Source organism: Vespa velutina, chromosome 3 (genome assembly GCF_912470025.1).
Source record: "Vespa velutina chromosome 3, iVesVel2.1, whole genome shotgun sequence".
Lineage (NCBI taxonomy): Eukaryota > Metazoa > Arthropoda > Insecta > Hymenoptera > Vespidae > Vespa > Vespa velutina.
Genome location: NC_062190.1, coordinates 6,229,525 through 6,254,898, shown reverse-complemented (window position 1 = coordinate 6,254,898; position 25,374 = coordinate 6,229,525). Strand labels below are relative to the sequence as shown.

Genomic DNA, 25,374 nt, shown 5'->3' with positions numbered 1-25,374 from the left:
TTGCACACCGAGGGATCACCAATCAACAAACTCCTGTATTGTTATTGGTAGATCATTATTATAATTCATATGTCTCCTAGAAATAAGCTATTTTCTTGTAAATTATTAATAGAAAGCAAGTTCAAAATATCAAGTAAGATAAACACTCTCTTGATAATTTTTGAAAGAAATAAGTTTCAGCAAATGCTTTGATATATTTTTAACGAAGAAAACTATTGTGACCCTATTGTGGATAACCAATAATATTTTTTAATTTCTCTAAACTGATTGGCTAATGATCAATGAATGTTTTCTTAATATTATTATTTTTGATTGTGTGAATGTTTTTCTATTAATGATATATACAGAATAGATAGTTCTTTCCTATTATATAAAATGGCGGGAATTTTCATACATATCTGTTTTACTGTATTTCAAACTAATAATAGCTGATGGAAAAGGTTGGGTACTGTTTCTTGCCATTTATTAAGAAACAAATTGAGAGTATTTAATATTTTTAACAAGTTTAGGAATTTTTATAGAAGATACAAGTAACTATATATTATTATAAATTCTTTCTATATTTTTAATATATATTAACCTCAATTATATATCATATATCACCTATAATTTATATATATGTGTGTTTTTGTATATATATATATATATATATATATATATATATATATATATATATATATTTTTTATTTTGATATAATATAAAAAGAATATTATTCAACTTCATGTTTGCTTGCTTAGAGAGATGCCAATGTTTGAAGGAGGAAATTCTAATACTGAAATATTAATTGAAGAAACATTGGAAGACATTTGGAATATTACATTAAAAATGTAATAATATAAAATTACGTATAATATTATTAACATTTCTTAATATAATCTTCTTTAATTTGTAGAAAGAAAGAATTGGATATAATAAATGACCTTGTAAGAGATAATGGAGATTTCAATGTAGCAGTCATACGAACAAATCAAAATTTACTAAAAATAATTGACAAAAAAGGTATAGATTTATCTACTATTGAAGAAGAAGAGAAATGTGAAGATGGTAATGTTAATGATACTAATAGTAAGAGTGGATCAGATATTGTAGACCCTCTTGTCTCTGTTATAAATAGATTTTCAAAGATTTTAGAAAACAATGAATAATTAATGCAAGTAAATAATTATATTGTACCATTACAATTTTTCTACCTTTTTTTATAATGTAAGTAAAATTATAATTTTATATTTGATATGTAAACATTTTTATATATTCCATGATAAAACCCAGTAATTCATTATCTTAAAATTATGATTTAAAATTTAATAAATTAATATTTCAAAGCTTAGACTCTGTGAGCCAAGTATATTTTTGTTCCTTGCGATCAGCTTGAGGGTCAATCATTATATTTATTAAACTTGGCGCATTTAATTCCTATAAAATGTAATTTTGTATTAAAACAATATTATAATATAAGGTTGGAACTTTTCAGTATAACTTACTGCAAATGATTTTTTTAATGCTTGTTGAATTTCTTCTACAGTCACGCAAAAATGGCCTTTTTTTCCAAACATTTCTATCATTTTTTCATAATGAGTTCCAGATGTTAAGCTATGAGGTGGGATCCTTTATCACAAATTTTTAATTAGAAAAAATATTTATATTTAACAATGTTTAATCATACAATAACTTACGTTTGTGTTGGATCACCAGTCATTTGTATTTCTTTAAATGTTTTATTGTCCAAACCATTATATATACCGTTATTATTTATTATGATAACAATAATGGGTAATTGGTATCTGGAAAGATATAAAATATTCTGCTGGAGATATCCTAGACTTCTGCGGGAAAGAATTAAAATATTACCTAAACATAGTTTCAATTTCCATTCCAGAAAACCCAAATGCACTATCTCCTTCAATGCAAAGCACTCTCTTTCCAGGCACATTATCTTTACAATATAGAGCGGCTGCAATTGCAAAACCTAAACCTACACCCATAGTACCAAATGTTCCAGCATCTAAGCGATGACGAGGTAAATTATTTAACAGGATAGTACGTCCGATATCCATTGTATTAGCACCCTCGGAGCAAATTATACAGTCTATGTAAGTAATAAAATATAACATTGATATAAATCTTAATATAAATCATAATATTTAAATATAAAACTTACCATTTGGTATAAAATTTTGTATACATTTAAAAGTTACATAATAATTTAATGGTACAGACTCATTCAAGGACATTTGCTGCAAGTTAAAATATTACACACAATTATCAATAATATATTGAAGCATATATTATGTAATGTAATTAATAGAATTATACCTGCACAATTTTTTTATTTTTATCTGCTTTTGAATTAAGTTCATTCCACCATGGACAATCTTTAGTAATTTTCCATTTTCGATGTAGCAGTGCCTTTATTAAAGACTCTACTGTACAATTTATATCAGCTTGTATAGCAACTGCAGATGAAATGGAATTATGTAATTCTTCTGCGCAAAGATCAACCTAAAATGAGTTTGATTTATTTTAAAAATATTTAATTAATTAAGAATACTACATAATAATTAATTTTCTATAACATTTATTCCAGTACCTGTATAATTTTTACAGTGCTTTGAAATCGAGGTGGACGCCCAAAATGCAGCATCCAATTGAGCCTAGCACCTAATAATAATATTACATCAGATTGTTGCAAAGCATATGTTCTTGCACTAGAAATACATAATGGATCCGTATCTGGAACAACTCCTTTTCCCATTGGTGTTGGAAGAAAAGGTACTCCTGTTAAGTGGACAAACTCCCGAACTTGTTGCTCAGCTCGACCATAAGCAGCTCCTGATATCAATTATTTGCAAAAACAATTCTAATTTTATTGATAATTGAAAAATTATTATTTTTATAGGATTGTTTTAGTTTTTAATTTAAAAACAGAATTATTTTTTACCTTTGCCTACTATAACTAATGGTTTTTTTGACTGTACTAATATATTAACAGCTTCCTCAATTTGTCTATTATCAGGAAATATCAATGGTGGTTCAGGGCAAGGTAAGACCAGTGCAATTTCTTTTTCATCAACATTTTGCGTTAATATTGTTGCTGGTAAATCTAAGTAAGTTGCCCCTTTGAATAAAATATAAAATATAAGATTAAACATAAAGTTTAAACATAAAAATAAATGATATAATAAACAGTAGAAAATGAAACAAAATAATATTTATAATGTACATATACCTGGTCTACCGTAGGTTGAATATCGTACTGCCTTTTCTACATGAACAGGAATCAAAGCTGCAGATGATGGTCTAGCTGCATATTTACAATAAGGTTTACTAGCTTCTACTTGGGGCCATTCTTGAAAACCCCCAATACCTTCATGATCTTGAGGACATGAACCTCCTACTACTAAAAGTGGCCTATAATAATTTTAATAATGATTCATTATTAAAGACTTCATTGAGTAATTATATATTTTATAATGTTTTATTAAAATTTTAAATAATACATTACATTTATTAAATCTTCTTACCAACAATTAATTTGTGCATTAGCCATGCCACCTATAACATGAAGTAAGCCAGGTCCAGATACGCATAATACAACTGCAGGCTTTTCTAATTGATTATAAATTCAATATTATTAAATTTATCTTCTAGATATATAATGTGACAAGTATAGAATTCGATTAATTGTATTTACTTGTTAAATAACCATAAGCTTGAGCTGCATAACATGCAGCTTGTTCATTTCTGAACCCTAAATATCGTAGACCTGCTAATTGCATATTTACAGCTAGTTCTATCACTGGATGCCCCATTATACCAAAAACATATTCTAGTCCCTATGAAATCATATAAATAGACATATAAAGCGAAAATGTAAATTAATAGTAGTTAATCTATATTAAATTCGATCAAGTTGTTAATTATTGGACTAAAAAGTAGACTGGATTGAAATGGGTCAAAAATTGGTAATTATTATCATTATTATGTGTAAAAAAAATTAATTTTATAGAAATAAAGTATATAGTTTATTTTATCTGTTATTTTAAATGGAGAGATTTTTATAAAAATATGAACAAATATTAAATATATATAATTGATAAATATGATAATTTGTAAGTTTGACGTACAGTGGGAGTACCAAAAGATAAATTATTGCATTAAATCCATATACATTATTATCACGTTCATATAGGCGTATAAAGCAAGTAATTTTTTATACTCCGATAGTGAGTGAACAACAAAAAAATAAGTCATACTTCTATTAAAATTGTTTTTAATAACGGAACATATCAATAAATATTCGTATTTAACTTGCTTCGTGAATTCGTAATAACGTTATTTTAGAATAATTAATTTCTGATATAGGTGAAATTTGTTTATATGGATTACGAAGAAGATAATGTTCAAGCATCACTTATTGGACCACGAGAAGAACATCAGAGTTATAAAAGTAAGACAAAAAAGATTACAATCAATTTCAAATAATATTTGCGCATTAAAAATATTATCCACATGTAATACATTATAGAATTTGTAATTTATATGTATATCATCATATATATATATATATATATATATATATATATATATATATATATATTTAAATTTGATTTATTATTTATTTATTACAAGATCAAAATTTCAAAAAAACATTATTATTTTATTGAAAAAAAATAAATTACAATGATAGGAAGTCGATAGATCATTTTGAAATTTCCTTCAAAAAGAAATATAACACATTCGAATATTAAAGAAGAGAAAAGTGAGTTCAACTACCTAACAGAAGCTGATTTGAATACAATAGGCATATAGACGTGAATTTGATGAAAAATTGTGATATAATATCTAACATATGTGAAAAAAGAATAAATGTAAAAAAGAGATAATCCATTTTTTTTTTACAATGCAATACTCATAATGTACAGATGTACAAATACAGATAATTAAGTATTTATTTAACAAGATTCAATATTGAATTATGAAAATTTCATCGTATAAATTTATATTGGATTATATTCGTTCACTTTAAAAATTTTTTAAAAATTGATAAAAATTAAGATAAACGGAAATAAATGATGAATTAGTGTAAAACAATACATAACCTAAAATATATAATGTCAGTTTTTACAAACATACCTGTTGTTTAAGGGCTTCTGCCATAATTTGATTACCGTTTTTCATTTTCCCTAAAAATTCACAAAATCTAATTTATTGAAAGAAAATACTTTTTTCGTTTAAATCGTCTACAAAAAAAACTTCGATTGAATTGCTTTATATTTTCGTCGTAAGTTTGTTATAATAATAATGTTTCATTTCATCATTAATAATCACTGGTATATTTTGAATTGGAAAAATGATCAATAACAATATATATATATATATATATCATGAATTATTCATATGAATAATTGCTTATCATTCCGATAAATTTATCTATAGGTATAACGATGATATATAAAATATTTTTTTATTTTAAAATTATCTATTGAGCTCATGAATAATAAAAATTTTATGAATTCTGATAAGTATTTTCTAGATAAATATCTTAGATATATTCTGCTACGTTAATAAACACGTAATGTCAAAGAGATTTTATATGTAAGATATCTTATTTAGTTACAAAATACTTATTTATCCTTATTTTTACTGTTTCTTAACAATTTAGTAATTACAGAAAAACTTGTAGTAGTTTAGAAAAATCTTTCTTAAACGAGTTAATAATTCATGCAATTCGAAATGCTCAAGAATTCGTACGATTAAATATACCGTATACACATATGCGCGCGCATATGTATGTATATATATGTATATATATATATATATATCTATATGTGTATATTTTATTGTGTATATTTATATATGTATATAATTTGTAAAAGTAAATGATTTGTTAGAAGTCAGGTTTTAAATTTTATTTACGAAAAAAGTATATACTTCATACCTAATTTATGTATCTGTATTTGGACTGTAAGATCATAAATCAAAAATAAAACGCAGTTATACATATTTTTGAACAAAATTCTGTTTGCAAAACTGCTTTAAAATGTGTTTAATATTATTTTCAATATTCTATAGTATAGATTTATTTACACTTAAATGATTCTTACGAAAATAAATATAAATTTATTGCAAATTTTTAGAATGTAACTTATTTATAATTTCTTATAATGTGAACTTTTTTATGTGAATAATGAAATGATAAAAGATATTAAAAGAAAAACTGAGAATAGAGAAATGAACGTCTTGTACATCGATTATTTATAAAAATATATATGTAAGTGATCATAAATCAATTAGTAAGAAAATATATATTTGATAGGTGTAAATGTGAATGATAGTGGTAAACAGGTTAAAAATTATCATGTATGTATACACACACACACACACACACACATACACTCTCTCTCTCTCTCTCTCTCTCTCTCTCTCGCAATAATAAATATATATATATATATATATATATATATATATATATATAATAATTTATTATATAATAAAAATCATTATTACATAAAATATTGATATTTTATTGATTGATTTGACATAACATTTGAATAATTGAAATAATAATAATAACAATTTAAATCTCGAAAAGACAACATTTTCTGAATCGATGAAAAATTTAAAAATCATTTAAATGTTCAAACTATAAGAAAAAGTTTCTACCCTTAAGAGAAGCTTATCCGAGCCTCCACCTCTGCACTTTTACTTACAGCAGGATATATAAATACGCGTCTCGATGTCCAATGTCACCAGTCCTTCATCTAGGTTGGTAGAGTTTATTTCGTGCGACAACTTCCGAAATTTGTCTCTTGTAACACTTTACCAATTATTTGCACGAACTAGTATTGTCAAGTTGAGATCGTCTAAATGTTCTTTTGATCGTACGTGATTTGATTTTTTTTTTCTTTGCTCGACAGTGAGTAGAATGAAGAAGAAGTTACAAATACTCATTTCAAGTAAGTTATTCAACTCGAATATTCGATAGAATATTAAGATATTTTACTGTTCGAAATGTCCTAGTTAACATCATATATTGTACACATTTTATTATATATTTTAAAATTAAATTAAAAATAAAAGAAACGTGAGCTTTTTTTGAATACTTTTTTTTATATTTTTAATTATTTTTCTTTTCTATGCTTTTTTCACAACTCAACAGAGAACAAACAAAAGCTATTATTTTCGCAATTTTATAAAGAATATGAAATCGCGAAAAACTTGTCGTTCTTTATGCAGCGCGCAGTCTAACTAATTGTAAGTGAAAGTAATGAGTTTTTCAAACATGATAATCTGGTCGTTGGTAAAAGTAGCTCAAACAATAAATTGCATGCGATCTATACCGGTTGATAGCACACCTAATAGCACAACTATCACTTAATTATCATTTTTCTAAAAAGCAATTTGAAATAATATTCTTATTTTTATATAAGAACATATAATTTATATATATATATATATATATATATATATATATATATATATATATATATATATATTGGATCACCGACTTTCCTTCGATGTTTCACTCTTGTTGTCATTACCGGACGTTTGTACTGAAGAAAGTCAACGGTTTTCTTTTCTACTTTTCAGTAGCGTAGTATCGAATGATATTGGCGATTTCATGTTTTATAAATCTTATGTGATTTTGTTTTCCTGCGATATTATTCTACAATATTCACACGGCATAATTTTATGTAATTTTTATATAAAATATAGAATTATATTATATAGAAGGAATTTATTTTTCAAATAAAAGTAGAAATTAACATCAATGTAAATTTCTACGCCATTGTTGATCTTTCGATCCTAGGTAAATGTAAATTTCCTTGAGCTCGACATGATGATTACGATTGCTTTCGGCATTTTTGGCATATTTTGCATTTTGTGTCCGTTACTTAACCTTTTTAGTTGAATTCTAACTTGTCTGAAGCAACTCATAAAATATCTACAAGAATTATTATATTCGTTTATAAATAATATATAAGAATGTAAATTTTCATAAATTAACGGGAGAAATATGATTGGGTAATCATTTATTTATAATTTTCATCGATTTGACTACAAAGTTATGAAATTATCGATCACATTACAAAGTCGATGGATATATCCGCACAAATATTTTGTAATTTGATAGTACAGATTATCCTAGTCAATCTAACTGCGACAGTTCGAACGGTATTACAAGAGAACATATAAATTGCAGTTTTTATTTCACGGTGATCTCTCATACGTACCTATTCAAGTCGCGATATTATATCGTCGGATAATATATAACCAAGTGTATTTGATTCGTCCTTGAATATAAACTGTCATGATTTTCCGATAAAAATAATCGAGTAGTATTTTAAATCCGCAATTTAAAAATAGTTATTTAACCATTCAAGATTTGCAAATGTTTCGTTTTACACGAGCATATATATGATAACATTAACATTTATTTATATCCATTCACTCATTATTTCATACAAGTTTTTACTTCGTCACTCGAAAAAGTGCTTTTTCAATTCACACATTAATGCGAACGCGAAAATACGTTTGGCAAAAAATAATTTCCTTATACGTAATTAAAGTTTTTCTATTGAATAATAACAGTTAACTTCACGTTTATATTCGTTACTATAACGATTTAAATAGCATAACGCAAAACTAAATATGTAATGAGAAAAGATTTGAAATAAGAAAGTTTCTGCTCCAAATTCAATCTCTAGATTTTGTAAATCCGTATAAAAGAATTAGTAGATTATAATAGTTTAATCAATTAGTTTCTCTGGTGATGTGCATCAATGCATAATATAATGTATGTTTAGTAATGCTTGATTATTGAACCACAAAGTCACTCGTTTCTCTTTCACGTAATAATTGTTTTTGAAAAGAGAAAGAACGACTAGCTTGTGGATCGACCGTCGAGCACAACTAAATTGTACGTATTATTATTTCTAGAAGACATCCAACGTTTATCTGGAAATTGTTACGTAAGTCACTAGAAAGATGATCTGTAAAACGATCCGATTAAATTTCAGACGTCTTAAAGTTCGATATATTAGTCTTAACGATTGCATAATTATAAATTAATTATAATTTATATATAAATTATGATTAAAACTTTTCGATCATCATTAATTTCAGGATGGATTCCAACGAGAATATTAATATGCTTAATGATGTTTACTTGCTGTTGGACCAGTTACATGTGTCGTTTACAAATGCCTATCTTGGCAGTACCAATGATCAAGGCTTTACCGACCGAAGATGTAACCGGTGCATGTTTCAATGACAATGAACGTCAACGGCGATCTCTTTTGATGCTCGAACCGATTGATTTCATTGAAGAATATATCATGGACAGAAAATTAAACTTTTATGAAACCAAAGAGATTGAAGGTGAAGGTGAACGCTTTCTCCGACAAACAGATGACCAAGCTGAACAACCAAGTCGACCTTCAAGTTTTGAACTTTTTAATGGATTGCCTTTTGATTGGAGTCCTCATATTCGCGGACAATTAATAGCTGCTTACGGTTACGGATATCTTCCTGGATGTTTTCTTGGCGGTCTGATGGCCTTGAAATGGGGTCCACGAAAGGCAATTCTTTGGACATCCGTATTAGCGGCTTTTATAAGTCTAATCACTCCTATACTAGCACAAATTCATTGGGGTGCACTCGTATTCGCTAGAATGATTATAGGATTGACCGGAGGCGTCACTTTTCCCGCTTGTCACACTTTAGTTGCCAAATGGGCACCTCCTGATGAACGAGCGCGTTTTGTTTGGTCTCTTTTAGGTGGTACGTTTGGTACTGTCTTCACGTATCCTATGGTTGCTGCTATAGCTGACTATATAAATTGGGAATCTGCGTGGTATATACCATCTGTGATGATGTTTTTATGGATAATATTTTGGGCATTGTTAACTTTTGATTCACCTATGGAACATCCGGGTATAACCGAAGAGGAAAAAGAATATATTTTAAAGTAATTTGTTTCGTGTACAAATTATTGATCTTGATATCTATTTCTAAGTAAAATATCAATATAATAATTATTTCTTTTATATACTTTCAGTTCTCAAGCTGGAATAGTGAGAATGCAAAAGCCTACGTTAAAGCAGACACCAATCAAACAGATATTTACTTCGATTCCGTTCATCAGTCTTGTTATCTGCCACTTTGGCAATCTTTTCTTACTCTTTTTTTATCAAAATTCGTTAATGTTGTACATGACGAAAGCACTAGGTTTCCAACTTACCAAAGGCGGTACTGCTGCCGGTCTTCCTTGGGCTGGTAGAATGTTATTTGGTTTCTTTTTTTGTTGGGCTGGCGATAACATTAAAAAGAAACAACTTATGAGTGTCACTAAACTTCGAAAATGTGCTACTATATTTTGTAGGTAGTGAACGCTTAGAAATGGAAAATAACAATTTACACAGAATATTATATTATATTTTTTTCCAGCTCATCTATTACCAGGCATCTTTTTAATATTAGTTGGTTATGCCGAATGTTCCTTATATCTTGCTAACGTATTCTTGTTCTTTGCTTTGGGTTTCAACGGAGCGGCGAGTATAGCGAATCTCTCGAACAATCAAGATATCTCTCCAAATTTTGCAGGTTTTTTGTACGGAATTATGAATACTGTTGGGAGTGTATCTAGTGTGATAATACCGACGATGGTGGAAGAAATTGCAGGCAAATATGGGGTGAGTCTACTCATTTGATTAAATAAATTTCTTAATTTATCGTAATATATGATTATATTACCTATACATATGTATATATATATAGGTATATGTATACGTACATATATTATATATAAAATTGCTTTTCGCATATCTAACAACTTCGTATCGTAGGAAAAATTCTATAGGTTGTGTATCGCATAGTATAGATAGTATTAAGAAGTTGACATATACGCTTTATGTAACAATTTTAGTACTTTCATGTTCAACGTCTTAATACTGTTCTGTTTTATGTTATGTATCTTATAATACGATCTTACTAAAGTCTATGTGCTTTACATGCAAAATTGCTTTCTGCATATCCAGCAGATTAGTATTACTTTGTATTATGTTCTATATTTCGTAGTACGGGCGGTTCTAATTTTTTTGTACATGTTCCTTCTGTGCAAAATTGTTTTTCGCATATTATTAACATTACAATACTATTATGTACTATGTTGCGTATGTCATGGTATGTATCGTATCGAGCCCTTGTATATATGCCGTGTAAAATTGCTTTCCTCATATCAAACACCTTGTTACTATGTTTTATATATCATAGTACAATCTTCATTAGGTAGTTGTATATGTTTCTACTGTGCAAAATTGTTTCTCACATATCTAGTACTTTAATACTACCCTGTACTATATCGTATGTCTTATATTACATGTCGTATAGTACCGTTGTATATATATCTCGTGTATAAAATTGTTTTTTTCAAATCGAACATCATGTTAATACGTTGTACTATGCTGTATATCTCATAGTATGAGCTTTATTTTATATTAATACATGTGCCTTCCTTGCAAAATTCGATTCTCATATATGCAGTATCTTGATATTATCTTGTACTACATATTTCGTGTATCTTATTGTACAAGTCGTTATAAACAATTGTACGTATCTCGTATTAAAAATAAAATTGGATCAGTCATCTTTTAAATACAATTATCAAACTGGAATATGATAAAATGCTAACATGTTTCGTTTCCCGTATATGCAATAGTAATTGCATTCACATAAGATTAATCATAATTTGACGCTATTATATTAGTTTTCTCTCATCAGATTTACATTATTGCGCATGATTATTGGATTAGAAAGGTAATGCGCGTACAAAATGTCGAAATAGTATATTCCAAACACGTGGAAAGTTTCTCCTTTTATCGAAACGTGCCTAAGATTTCCAATAAAATTCATAGTGATAACGGCTATTAGATATTATTTGTTTTTATATAAATTATATGCAATAATTTATAGTACAAGATATGTCAACGCATCGTTTCATCAAGAAAAATCGCATATTACATTACGTTTCATGCTTGCTTGCTAATATATCAAAGCTTTCATCATTGTCATCATTTTTATCACCGCTTCCGTATGCATAGTATATAAGAAGAAATCATGTAATAAACATATATTAGAATATAATAGAACATTCTAAGAATTTCTTCGAATTTTATTAAGAAGTGTTGGAAATTTCACATTTCTCTTACTATCAAAAATAATAATTTTGTTCGAATATTTTTATGTTTAGAAATTGATTAAAACTAAAAATATGTAATTATTATATGACTTTTAAATAAATATGAAATAAAAATAAATAAAAAATTAATAATTTTTTATTGCTCATTAACATGAAAAATAATACCCGCAATATAAATAATTACGTAATATTAAATAATTATTTAGCATTTTGTATTTCTTTTTATCTTGTTATATAGTAATCATATATTACATCCATTTTATATATTAGGATGTTTTTATATGTACATACACAATTGTTTTTATTTATTTTGCATTTAATAATATCGTTTTGATGGTATATAAATATATTTTTTCCTTAGAATCCAATCCATAAATGGCGAATACTATTTTGGATTGGTGCTGGTGTGTGCATTCTGAGTATGGTTATTTTTATTATTGGTGGAAGTGGAGAAATACAAAAATGGAATGAAATTAAAGATCAACCAGATGCAGAGAGGGGAAAGGCAGAAGCTGGAACGACATAGGCATTGCTTTCCTATATTTTGATTATAATGCTTTAATTATTTGTTTCTAAAATTGAAATCGGAAAAATACAATATATAATATAGAAAATCGAAATTAAAATTAAAAAAAAAGATTTGATAATATTAAATCAATGTTATTTTAATTGTTATGATATAATATATTATGTATTTATATAAATTATAAACATATTTCTAATCAACATAAAATGATTAAATCATTTGCACGTTTCACGAATTTTTCGGAGAACATATCGATTTTATTTGCATTATTTAAATATGTAAATATATGACTCATTGCATGTAGAAAAATAGTAACTGAAATTGTCTTACGAACGTCCAGGAAATAAAACGCGAGATTACATAAGTATCAAGTTCTGTTTTTATAAATATTGTTTCATAATATCTACATTATGACGTTATCATTGATAATCATTATATACTGATTTATCCGGAACGTTTTGGTCACGCTAACCAAAGATTAATATCTTTCTTTGGAATTTTCTATATAATAACAATTTAATTTGAAGACAGTAATGAAAAGATTTTAATGATATGCTCGAAATATTTACAAAATTATTTTGATAAATATTTTTAAATAAGAGAAAATTTTCAATAATATTAATCAGAAAGTAATTATTTTTCGTAAAGGATGTAATCTATTAATATATTATACACATTTGTGTCACAGTTAAAAGAAATTAAAAAAAAATTCATTTTTTCTCCTACATTAGAAATCCATTTTATTTTAATTAATTAATATATTTGTTTTTAGGTTAAAACACATGTATTTTTATATATTTTTTTTTTAGTTTTCAATTAATTAATAATTCAAAATCCAGAATAACAAAGAAAATCGTTCATTATTATTGTTCATGAAACTATATAGTGTCGATAAAATAATGTCATTTATTCTTCAAAAATTAGCTACGATAAAGAAGCAGACTTTGCGCACATTTCATTCCAACTAGGCTAGCATACTCTTTCAATTCTTCTTCTTTTTGTTTTATATTTCTTTGTGCTTTATAAATTCTGTAAGTCATTATCATTTCTCTATATAAAATGAATATCTGAAAATATCACAAATTTTAGTTTAATTTATTAAGGTAAAAATGTAAATAATGTTTTGAACAAAGTAAGAATATAAACAGACCTTATTAATATCCACTATACCATCTTCATCTATGGCATCTATGTCCTCATTGAATCTACAATACTTTTCTTTGTCCAAACTTGCTAAACAAGGTTCAATGTCACACCAAACATAAGTTTCTGGACATAATAGCTTAGATGGTTTCATTCTAGCTTTGTACCGCATCTTAGGGCAAGTATGTATGTAAAATCCCATGTAGTAATATTTTAAATTATTTGCGATTTTATTAAGATGTCTTGTTAAATAAATTTCTTTCAAAGAACTGAAAACAATAAATATTTCAAATGAAGAAATATTTAAGAATTTCAATTATTTAGAAAAAAATATAAAACTATTTACTGACCTAAAAGTTCCTAAAGAAAGAAAAGAGTATTCTGGATCATAAAAGAAATATACGCTCGAAACGCACGATGGCAAAATATCAATAACACCAATAGCAATCAATTCATTGTCCAGCCAGTATTGCTCGTGAAAAGAACCATACCCTTGAGGTGGGCCATTTTCAGGTATCCATTCCTTTAAAATATCATATAAAATAATATTAATTAAAAATTAAATAAAATACTTTTATAAAATTACTAATTATGTTTTTGGTGTTTAGTTTAATATATAATTGGCATTAGAGATTGCACATAAAGAATATATATAAATTTTATTTAATAAATTAAAAATATTGAATGGAATACAAAGTGTACCTGCAAAGGGCTTTCTACAAGAAAATTGACAAACGTTTTTTTATTACATTCCTCTGGTTCATCTCCATGAATAGCCATTTGATACTTTTTGTAAAGATTTGCACTTATATCGAGAGATTTAAGAAATTCTTCTGTCCTTACCCTCACCAATTTTATCTAATAAATTCATGAAAAAAATTATGAATAAAAGAAAATACCCTTATTGCATTATTAGACATGCAAGATAAATTATATATTTGTTTTATTTTTATTCTAAAAAAACAAAGTAAATAATAACTTTAATTTATCAATCGAATATCGATAATTTCGATAATAATCGATAATTTATAATCGATTGATAAACTTTAATTTTTAATATTTTAAGCTAGTATCAGAGTTTATCTATGAAATAATATTAAAGAAAACAACTTTATAGATACATGTAGTTCGCCTTATATGTTAAAAATAAACTATCAATTCAGACAAAAGGTCCACTTTGCTCCAATATAACTTCTTATTTAGATCAATATTATGTACAACATTTTTACATATAAGTATAATATTAGAAGAAGTAAGAACTTCTATGATTTATATTATATCATTTGAAATATTTATAGAACATTCTCTAATGCTTTTGAAAGTATTTGTTTCATTTTTCTAAATTCTATATATTTTATAAAACATTAAGAAAATTTGTTACTATCTGAACAGTCTTGCATTAAATTATGTACAAGAAATTATTATTTATTAAATCAATAAAAAAAAATTGGTACTTCTATTGGGTTGTCCGAAAAGTTTGTGCAGATTTTATTTTTACGCTACCTACCAAAAATCGACACGAATTTTCCGGACAACCCAACACATAAGTACAAATAATACACAAAGTAAAGAAATATAACAAAAAATTTTGATGCATCTACTGTTCATTTTGATAGTATTTTACAGATCAGTGATCTTGGCACAATTCACATTTACCTGTAATGGGGATTTCACAAGAAACCTTGTATACTGTTGCTCTGTAATCTTCTCTGTTGGAATCCGATGTATTGTACTTTGATATTTTTTATAGACCTCATAAGATTTTTTTGAAGTCATTAGATATCCAGAGCTCATCGGTGAGGTTCTAACTAGTTTCAGCTTATAAAAGTCATTAATTTAATACAAATTTATTCAATGAAAAGTAAATCAAACTATCTTCATATTGAAATATATAAGCCTGAATAACAGTTATCAACTGAATCGGAAGAACAGAAAAGTATGCTGTAAAAATTATATTCCTTTGAGAAGAGTAATCTTAAAGTTACAGAGCACTAATATATAGACCAATTTCTTAAATGTTTAATGACGTATCTGCAACATGTTTGTTTCATAAGTTTAAATTTCAAATACAATTGGAGAAAAGAGGACCATATTAGCAATTGCAGAATATTTTATTTATACTGTTATAAATAATTAAAATTATTAAATATATCAACTAGATTATAATGGCAATCACTGGATTATAATATATCACTTGAAATAATTTCCTGTTCGTATGTATAAAAAATGTTTTCTTTCTATAATACATTGTAACCTATAGAAAAATATATAAAAACCATATAATTTTTTTCCTTTCTTTTCTTCTTTCACTGTTAGCCAGCCCTTCTTTAAAAATGATGTAATATAAATAGAAGATAGTAAAATACATGATAATATGGATACTGATATATTTTTTGATAGTACGAAAAAGAAAGAAAACATTTTGATTGATAATTATTAATGAGATACTGGAATATAAGATTTATTTAATATTTATTACATTTCAAATGTTTTCATCTTAATATATCTTACCTCCAATTTTTTTGTTCCAGTCCATATTTCATCAAACAATTCCTCTAAAGTTTTAACATAATTTTGTTGCTTGCTTTCTTTAAAGGCAGTTTCAATTTCTTTTAATGACTTCCCTTGAGCTAACAATTTCTTTTGTTTGCGTTCTATACGTAAAAATTTTGCTTTTTTACAAGGTATGCTACTAGAATTATTGCCTTCTTGTATTGTACTTGTTTCTAAAGCAACAGATATATTTTCTTCAGGATTTTGGATAGAAGCACTACTATCTGAATGTAATTTATTCTTTAAATCACAGAAATTCTTGCTGTAATTTAACACCTTAGGATTTAATATTTCATTGGGTTCATTATCTATCGATGATACATTTAATTTAGAAATATTTTTTTGTGCCAGTATCGCATGCTTATTTGGAATTTGCTCAAAATTTATATCTGCAAATATAGCTTACTTGAAACAGAGAATATTCTAAATTGTAATCTATGTAAATATAATTATAGGTATACCAGTAATATCTTGGCGTTCATCATTAGTATCCATAATTTCATCTTTCTTTAGTTCATTTCTTAAAAACTTCGTCATACGCTTTAAAATCTTTTTTTGTGATTTGGAGATCTTGAAGTTCAAAGCTTCACACCTATAGATTATAAATTTATGCATTGTTTTACACCTATATAAAAAAATATACTCACTTGATGGTATACATCGGACAACATGTCTGATCCATTGTAGGTTTATAACAATAACTACCACTTCTTCTCCATCCTCTATCTATTAAATTTTGATAATCTTGAACTGTCAAAGAGTGTGCCCACATACCTAAAATTTTTTCAATTATTCATATATATACAGAAAAATATCATAGATTAGGTTATGTCCTTTTATTTTGTAAACTATACAAATTTATTGTCATTATTTTGACGAACATCTAATTAAAGCTTTTACCATGACTAAAATTTGTATTTGGACTTTTGCAATAACCACACGCATGTCTTTCTTCTTGAGCATAATACTCAACAATACTGAGAGGTTGACCAGACATTTTCTTTTAGTATTTACTTGATTTTGTTCAACATTCGAAGAACCAAGTAACAATTTTATTTTTCACATATTGTAATTCTGTAACTACAAGAATGAAACTTTCTATTAATACGCTTTTAATTCTACGTTAAAACCAGTTTTAATAGGTATTACTAATGACTAATAGTAACCATAAGATCGTTTCAGAACATATTCTTCGGTGCGCCATCTTGGATTATTGAAACGAATGACGTATAAGTATGAATTTTCAAACAAAAAGATTTATCGACTCAAATCATTTTCGAAATATATTCCCAGATATTTCAGATAACTACAAAAATGCAAATTATTTTTGTCAATTTTATTTTTCGACATTCATATCAATATCTTTTGATACGATTAGACGACAAAATATTGTTTAGTACCAACCATGTACTGATTTAGTTGAATAAAATAAAATTTGTACCGTGATATCATTATTAATTCTGGCAGATAAATAAATATCTAAATCTTCAAGTATTTATCAAAAAATAACATACAATAATTCGTCTCTTCATTCGTGAAAGAAGCGATCGCTTTTATGAATGAACCTATCTTTTACGCATCAACGAACGACCGTTACTACGGCTACAGAAACATTGATCTGTTCTTTTGGAGTTACCCCTTCCAACGACTTATTATGGTTTTTCGAATAGAGATCTATTTATTCTATTTATTAATTATATGAATATAGAACAAATAATGACTTTCATTTGTTTTTCGATTTTATTATTAGAAAAAAAGTATATATCACACATTATAAAAAAAAATATTCCACATTTTTTTTCTATATCATGAATGAATTTTATCTTCCTGTTTTATTATACCCAATAGGTTCTAGTCATATTTCAGTTATCCTTCTGTCAGAGAACGTTTAATTTATCAATTCTCTATTCTCATCCTTCTCTTATACCATCGTTGTACGTTGTACACGCGTAATTCCCCCACCAACTAGGGATTCGCCGAATAGAAAATCAACGATTGACGTCAATAGGAACCACCCTTCAGGACGTGAACGCAAGATTAGATGAAGCAATATCAACAAATAACAATTATCCTCCTTTTATAGAATTCTTTTTTTCTTTCTATTCATTCACTCTTCTGTTACCGTATTCATAATTCTAGAAAATTAATTGTTAAATCTCTTTTAAATAAAAATTTATCGAAATTTATCGAAATTTATCGAAATTTATCTCTCTTTATTGAAAAGAAAAAAATATGTTTTTTTTGAAGAAAATACGGTTGATGATTTGCTATTATCAAACGCAAGCATCAAATATCTTTTAGAATCCTAAAATTTTATTTTGCTCATATCTGCATGCATTTTCGTGCACGTGATTTTACGCAAGCGTGGTATTACTTCATTGAAAATAGGTCAATTACGGGGAAAATCTATACACCGATAAATTACGCATTCTTTACTAATGATTTAATATTAATTTTTGATTAAACCGTGGTAATAAATATTTCTATTTGGGTTTAACTTTTTCATTTTGTGAAGGAGAAAAATATTTGTTGGACTCCTCAATTTATTTAGTTACCTCTGGCAATTCATGGTAGAGAAAAACTATAGACCGTATTACGTTTTCACGTGGGCGTTTGGCCTGTTGCGAAGAATGAATTGAAAGTCCTTTTTTGTTTATATTTGGCAATCATTCAGACGAATATAAAAATCATCAAACATATTGGAAAATATGCTCATGAATATTTTCAATGCTAAATGAGGATGAAAGTTCTTTCATTTAATTATTCTTGAAAGATTTAAAAAAAAAAGAGGGCAAGCGTACGTGAGAGAAAAAGAAGAATAAGGAAAAAAAGGAGAATGAAGAAGAGAAGGGAGAGAAGGAGAAGGAGGCGGAAACATCCCGAGGGTAGCTATGTGCTCGGGTCATTGCGTGGGTAGATCAGTATCACAATAAATGAAAAAGTGTAGGTGGATGCGCACGTTCGTTATTGCAAGTCTTCTACGCAAATGGCGAAAATGTGTGGGCGAAAAGTACGAAAACAAAAGGGGATGAGGATATAGATATATCTACAGACATACACACATACTAACACGAGGAAACATATACATAAGTTCTTTGATTCACACATGTACTTGTTACAAGTGTATGTATATACTGAAGTAGCTATATGTTTGAAGGGTAGTTGGAGGGTAGGAGATGTGGGCTTGAGGTCGAGGGTGGGAGTAGTTGATCGACCGTACCCGCCACTGCTTTTCTAGTCGTCCTGCCGAGCCCCGACGTTCATTCCAGGCAGACCCGCCAAAGCCAAAAGGACGCAAACAAATCGCGCTGCAGATTTCAAAGGGACGAAAGGAAATCCTCGAAGAAGATCAAACTTGTTCGCTCTATCTTTATCATCACGATGGATTTTAAGGTAAATTTTCTTTTTTTTAACTCGATTTATACGATTTAATGAATGTAAAATTATTTTTTTTAAATAATTTTTTTAAAAATTTAATAAATTTTTTTTAAATAATTTTTTTTTTCATCTTTGTTTTTACATTACTTGAAAATCTGTTTCTTTCTTTCCTCTTTTATTTCTTGTCGTTTTCATTTATTTCTATACATATTAGATCTTTATAATTTTGTTTGAAATTAAATATTTATTAATCGAATGTTTTATCAATTTTCCGAATTATTAAATTTGCCAAAAATAGAAATGAGAAAAAGTTAAGTAAACTTAACCTTATATTTAACATACGTGTCTTAACTTCTTATTTAATTTAATGTAATTTTTTATGTAGACATAAATAAATACGGCTCAAAAATATGAGCACCATTTTTTTTCGTACCTTATAAACATGAAAAGAAAATATTCTAGGATAAATATCGGTAACTACAGCTGACGTGACATTTACTGCAGGCATATAAGCGTGCTTTCTTAGATAGAAAATCATGCGATATTAATACGTTCTACGTAATCAAAAACGTCATAAGATACGTCATAGATAGAGGCATTTATCAATGAATGGATGATAACTGAAATATATCTTTAATTATGAGCGATGCAGCTGTGAGCATCGTGTAGCACGATAAGCGACTACAGTATACCTACATGCAACAAGTGTGCAATTTCTAGGTCTACTATATCCAGCTTTTCTATATAGCTGTTGGCCCGCTTTAATTGAGGAAAACCCTCCATGCGATTAGATTATCTGCGATCAGATATTAATTAGGAAATATAAGTCCAGATTTTAATTAGTAATCCGATATTATCGAAAAAACAAAAATTCTTTTAATAGCTGATTTTCAAGAATGTTTAATTTTTATTTATTTTTATTTATTTCTTATATATAAAACAGAACTTTACTAATTTAAATAGTTAGAATTAATAAATGTACTGTGTCTATGATATTTAAAAAATATACTATAATACAACTACTATACTGTGTTTCGTAGAAGTGTATTATTATATATAAAAAAAAAGGATATAATAAAACGTTATCTCATCGACAATTTTATGCTATCTCAGAGTATTATATTGTTTAAAAACTGAAACACGAACAAACATTTTCTTATAGAGCTTCCTACGAGGTATACCTATATATTAATTTTTGATCAGCTATGTATACTGAAAATAGACTCTTGACATTCCGCGTTACGTGACATTTAAACTCTTCTCTCTTTTTCTCTTCCATGGTGACCTGATGCCTTTAATTGCTTATATTTAACGTGAAGCATCGTAAATCTTATCTAATTTATAAAAAATACTCTCTAAATTTTTCTATAGAAAAACAATTGTAATCCATTTCTTGCAGATGCTTAATAGTTGGGCGTGTTTATTGATACTATGTACCCTAATTGTACTGAGCGTTTCCTTGCCGACGAATTTGAAAGAGGATGCAAAGAAAACGGATCAAATAACGAGAACAAAACGTGAGAAAATTGAACACTCTATCGAATCGATCAAAAATTATTATACACATTTTCTTTAAGAAATAATAATTATTCTTGTAAACTTATATCTTTAGCGAAACGAGCTCAAGAAACGTTGATGTTCGGGAATCAACAAAATCGACAGCCTGAGAATAGAGGCAATCCGTATGTTTCAAGCGCAGAAAAAAGTAAAGAACATTAGTAAAGCTTTGTTAAACGTAGTTAAGACAATCGTATCGAGAACGTACATGAAACTTTGTACTTTCAGGGGCATTAAACGCGGCAGGATTAGATGCTTTAAAGATATCACTTACAAAAGAAAACAAATTCCCTAATCCAAAATCTCCGAGAAACTCTTTGGACGAGCGCGAAGTATACAATCCGTACGATAAAAATTACGAGTAAGTTCGAGATTGATAATTGAATTAGATAGATTTGAAGTATTAATGGAATCTATTCTAGTCTGAAAAAATATCTCGATTGATAGCCTGTTTTAATATTTCTACACAGATATGGAAAGGTTATCGTAACCGAAGAGGGTGACGAAATGCCGCATGTATGGGACGTAGCACCTTATGCTCGTTATTATATAGGCGACGATCGGCGAAAACGATCAGAAAAATTAATCCCAAATATTCGTACAACTACTATTCCACCAACGAGTACGGGATATCACACGGCATATCAAACGCAACATTCTCCAATTCAGACAAAAAGAAGGTGAGCGAGAAAGTCATTGTCATTATCGATATCATTGGCATTACCATAAGTTCGAATTATTTTTCTTTTGATGACGTCGCACCTGTGGAATGGAAATCCCAGGGAAACTAAATCGAGCAGAATATACCCTGAACTACCCTTCACCACCCGTTCATTCCTTTCCCAAAGCTATCTCCCCTTTTCTTCGGCGCTTTTTCTCAATGGGGACGAGAGGGTCGACGAGAGGGCTGACGGGAGGGCGTTGCCCTCGGCAGGAACGGCGGTCGGCTTGACGACCGAGTCGTATTGAACAACTCGAAGATGTGTCGTCATCGTGCCGATCAGTAACCTATCCTTAGTATCCGAATATCTTTCGAAACTGATCTTATGAAAGCAATTCTTTTTTCATTTACAAAACGCAGAGTCGCATTTACTTAGATTCATATTTATTCAAGTGAATATTTCTATGTATATGTATATACCTGTTTTACATTTTCTACGTCAGCGTTCTATTTTTATTTTCAAAAGCTATACACGATGAATATTTTGTTTGAACAAATGCCGATTGAATGTCATAGGTCATAGAGTGAATAATCAATGTTAGTAATATGATTAATAATAATATGGTTTTTCTAACGATAATATTTTGATCGAGAGGAGAAATAGGAGCGTTTTCGTTCAGAGAAAATTGCTCAAGTCACTCTATATACTTTGCTGGAACCCTCTTAAAAGCTTCCCCTCTTCATTCTCCTCCATCTATGTATTACGTACATAAACGTAAACGCGCACACTCTCTCACAAGTACGTAGATAAAGTTTGCCGCAGACTATGGATCGTTCGATACTAGTGACGCAAAAGAGGCTGGAGCTAGTAGTGGGGTTGAACGGTTAGGGGGGAAGGAGGGTGTTTTCTAGAGTAGTGTGACCGTACGAAAAGCTGAATGGAACCAGCCAGGAAAACTAGGTCACGGTATTACTGCCATTTGCTATATAGTCGGACAATCAGCTGACATCAACACTCAACCCTTTAAAAGTATTTCCTTCCTCGTTGCATTGTGAAAAGCTTCTTTGTTACGAACAAGAGATAGAAAACCTTGTGAATCTGTTTTAGTGAAAATTATTGGATAAATTATTAAAGGTCATCATTAGTTAAAAATAAACGATAATTGGAAATGAATGTATCGAGTATTTAAATCCGATGAATCGACAAAAAACCAATGAATGTAAAGATATTTTTTTTTCGTTTGGATAATCTTTCCACTCATTTTGTCAAAGCACGAAGCAAGCGGAAGAAGTATTAGCATTATGAGACATGTGCTGTGATGCGGTACAACATTTAATACCGATATAGATTTTATGAACAAATAATAAATTATCGAGCGATTAAGATTTAAAAAAAGAAAAAAGTAATACTTGCAAAAAAAGAAGATTCCTTTCCGTTTGTTTTCGTTTTAATGCGATTTTCAAGGACGAAAGTAATCTTGTAATTTAAAAATATCCGAACCACTCGAATTTATAAGTTCTGTTATACAATCCTTTTAGCATTCCTATTTATGCGGAACCACGTTATAAACGCGATGTGGAAATTCATCCTGAACCTGCATGGACTCTTTTATCAATGTGGGAGAATGGACACCGCAACAGGTTACGATCCATTACGTATTTATACACGCGTACTTCGATCGATAACTTTGAATTTGCTTTGACGTAAATTAATGCTTTGCTATTATTCAATTTATAAATCGTTACGAATTTTTACAGATATACGAACGAGGAATATGATAACGAAGAGGACGCTGATCCGTTAGAAGATGAAGATCCCAGAAATGGTAAAAATCCTATAAAAATTTTTAGTTCATTGGATAGAAATTTGAATAATTTTATTATTAATAAATAATTCTTAACAGCTCTCGCTTGGATGAATGTTCCTGCATATTCTTCTTATCGATATGGTACAGATACCCTCTCACCTTCTGATATCGGTATCGTGCATACTCACCCATCAGGTTATTACGACCAATATGACAATCAATACGCGCAACAATTAGATAATGGTGGTGCGCATCCTTATGTCAATCAGTATGGCACTCTTTATTCTCAAGACTCATATTATCCCACGGAGAGGAAATATATGGTTGCGAAAAAACGAGCACCGGTAAAACGCGATAATATTAAAAATATTTAATAAGATTAGATACTTCATTTTTTTTTTTTTTTTTTTTTTTTTTTTTTTTTTTTTGTTAAACTCTATAACGTGGACAAAGGTGAAAATAAAACAGACTTATAATGTGAAGAGACTTGAAAAGACAATTTGTCAAAATTATTTTCTAATTATTAACTTATTCATTTCAGAGTTACGATCCGTACGTTAATATCGTTCCACTACAAATGGGCATCCAACAGCGTGGTTATCCTCCCTATCCGCATCATATGGTTTATTAATTTATTAGCGTAAATTAACTATACTTGAAAAATTTTCTATTTTATCAGGAATATTGGAAAAAGAAAAAGAGAGTTTGCGGAACTGTTGCGTGCAAGCTCACTTTGATTTGGGCATATTGTACGACAGATTTCTCGTAGACACTTCTCTTTAACTATATAACCCTTTATCGCGAATGAAAAAGTACCCGAGAGTCCAAGACTATTCATTTTCAAAAACACGGTGCTGGAAAAGACTTCTTTCAATTTGCAAGAATTTACTGAGACAGAAATACCATGGTTCCTTTAATAAATCATGTTTGCGCGTATACACACACGCGTAGATAAAAATGTATATAAGTATGAATTTTCTATATACTTTTATTTTGTTTTATTGTTGTTTTCTTATTATTTTTTTTTTTTTTTTATATTTTCATCCACATATTTATTAACGATTGATCTTATGATTTTTCTTTACTTTCTCGATTAATCAAGATTATGTTATTAATTGAGAGTTTTATATATTATATTATACTTTATGTTAAAGTTTTATTTAAAAATCTTCATTTTATCCGTTATTTTCTAATTCGAATTTTTATTTTTATATGAAGAAAAGACTGCTATTACTTGCATGATGAACAAATGTGATTGTAGTTAGAAAGTTTTACCTGCCTAAAAACACACACGAGTAAAATGAAAAAAAAAAGAAAATGGAAAATATTCTTCAGCACATTCTTGCAATTTGTTATTTAAAATTAATAAATTTTTTTCAAATTCTCTTTATCGAATTTCCATTGTTATAATACGATCGACGAATGAACAATTATAAAATGAAAGGAATTTATTTTCGAATTGTTTTTATAATTAATCGTGTAATTATAATGAGACATTCATAAAATTAACAAAAGATATGAAATTAAATTCAAATCAGAGCCTCTTTG

The 25,374-nt window shown here is 28.1% G+C and overlaps 4 protein-coding genes and 1 long non-coding RNA gene across 14 annotated transcripts; 3 read left to right on the top strand and 2 right to left on the bottom strand.

Annotated features, from left to right (window-relative positions):
- The first annotated feature begins 139 nt into the window (after positions 1 to 139).
- Positions 140 to 3,497, top strand: LOC124947533. The gene is made up of 6 exons (XR_007100441.1): positions 140 to 530; positions 739 to 828; positions 894 to 2,091; positions 2,606 to 2,770; positions 3,015 to 3,105; positions 3,242 to 3,497. It is a non-coding gene; the product is annotated as an uncharacterized LOC124947533 (long non-coding RNA).
- On the bottom strand, positions 1,147 to 5,758 carry LOC124947528 (2-hydroxyacyl-CoA lyase 1). 4 transcript variants are annotated; one of them, XM_047489811.1, is made up of 13 exons: positions 5,753 to 5,758; positions 5,135 to 5,184; positions 3,693 to 3,834; positions 3,523 to 3,607; positions 3,228 to 3,409; positions 2,940 to 3,116; positions 2,589 to 2,830; positions 2,315 to 2,500; positions 2,160 to 2,235; positions 1,850 to 2,087; positions 1,675 to 1,782; positions 1,483 to 1,606; positions 1,147 to 1,414 (listed from the first exon to the last, which is right to left on the bottom strand). In XM_047489811.1, exons 2-13 carry the CDS (start codon positions 5,177 to 5,179, stop codon positions 1,319 to 1,321), a joined length of 1,701 nt encoding a protein of 566 aa, XP_047345767.1. In that variant the 5' UTR covers positions 5,180 to 5,184; positions 5,753 to 5,758; the 3' UTR covers positions 1,147 to 1,318. The 4 variants fall into 4 exon arrangements, with proteins under 4 accessions (XP_047345767.1, XP_047345766.1, XP_047345768.1 ...); XM_047489810.1 differs by lacking the exon at positions 5,753 to 5,758 and adding an exon at positions 5,671 to 5,708; XM_047489812.1 differs by lacking the exons at positions 3,693 to 3,834; positions 5,753 to 5,758 and having other exon boundaries at positions 5,135 to 5,347.
- A 983-nt stretch (positions 5,759 to 6,741) lies between these two features.
- On the top strand, positions 6,742 to 13,090 carry LOC124947529 (sialin-like). 3 transcript variants are annotated; one of them, XM_047489816.1, is made up of 6 exons: positions 6,743 to 6,957; positions 8,942 to 8,973; positions 9,128 to 9,971; positions 10,062 to 10,381; positions 10,451 to 10,695; positions 12,562 to 13,090. In XM_047489816.1, exons 3-6 carry the CDS (start codon positions 9,160 to 9,162, stop codon positions 12,724 to 12,726), a joined length of 1,542 nt encoding a protein of 513 aa, XP_047345772.1. In that variant the 5' UTR covers positions 6,743 to 6,957; positions 8,942 to 8,973; positions 9,128 to 9,159; the 3' UTR covers positions 12,727 to 13,090. The 3 variants fall into 3 exon arrangements, with proteins under 3 accessions (XP_047345771.1, XP_047345772.1, XP_047345770.1); XM_047489814.1 differs by lacking the exon at positions 6,743 to 6,957 and adding an exon at positions 7,878 to 8,798; XM_047489815.1 differs by lacking the exon at positions 8,942 to 8,973 and having other exon boundaries at positions 6,742 to 6,957.
- A 470-nt stretch (positions 13,091 to 13,560) lies between these two features.
- On the bottom strand, positions 13,561 to 17,728 carry LOC124947861 (arginyl-tRNA--protein transferase 1). 4 transcript variants are annotated; one of them, XM_047490569.1, is made up of 10 exons: positions 17,589 to 17,728; positions 17,323 to 17,502; positions 17,070 to 17,196; positions 16,884 to 17,014; positions 16,381 to 16,811; positions 15,526 to 15,687; positions 14,572 to 14,727; positions 14,220 to 14,392; positions 13,877 to 14,138; positions 13,561 to 13,793 (listed from the first exon to the last, which is right to left on the bottom strand). In XM_047490569.1, exons 2-10 carry the CDS (start codon positions 17,417 to 17,419, stop codon positions 13,647 to 13,649), a joined length of 1,686 nt encoding a protein of 561 aa, XP_047346525.1. In that variant the 5' UTR covers positions 17,420 to 17,502; positions 17,589 to 17,728; the 3' UTR covers positions 13,561 to 13,646. The 4 variants fall into 4 exon arrangements, with proteins under 4 accessions (XP_047346525.1, XP_047346528.1, XP_047346527.1 ...); XM_047490572.1 differs by having other exon boundaries at positions 16,381 to 16,595; positions 17,323 to 17,642; XM_047490571.1 differs by lacking the exon at positions 15,526 to 15,687 and having other exon boundaries at positions 17,323 to 17,640.
- A 1,841-nt stretch (positions 17,729 to 19,569) lies between these two features.
- Positions 19,570 to 24,867, top strand: LOC124947862 (prohormone-2-like). Of its 2 annotated transcripts, XM_047490573.1 has the most exons (9): positions 19,596 to 19,815; positions 21,200 to 21,317; positions 21,413 to 21,505; positions 21,586 to 21,718; positions 21,828 to 22,037; positions 23,558 to 23,659; positions 23,777 to 23,844; positions 23,923 to 24,170; positions 24,368 to 24,867. In XM_047490573.1, the coding sequence occupies exons 1-9, from the start codon at positions 19,804 to 19,806 to the stop codon at positions 24,455 to 24,457; spliced, it is 1,074 nt and encodes a 357-aa protein (XP_047346529.1). In that variant the 5' UTR covers positions 19,596 to 19,803; the 3' UTR covers positions 24,458 to 24,867. The 2 variants fall into 2 exon arrangements, with proteins under 2 accessions (XP_047346530.1, XP_047346529.1); XM_047490574.1 differs by lacking the exon at positions 23,558 to 23,659 and having other exon boundaries at positions 19,570 to 19,815.
- The last annotated feature ends 507 nt before the right edge of the window (positions 24,868 to 25,374 follow it).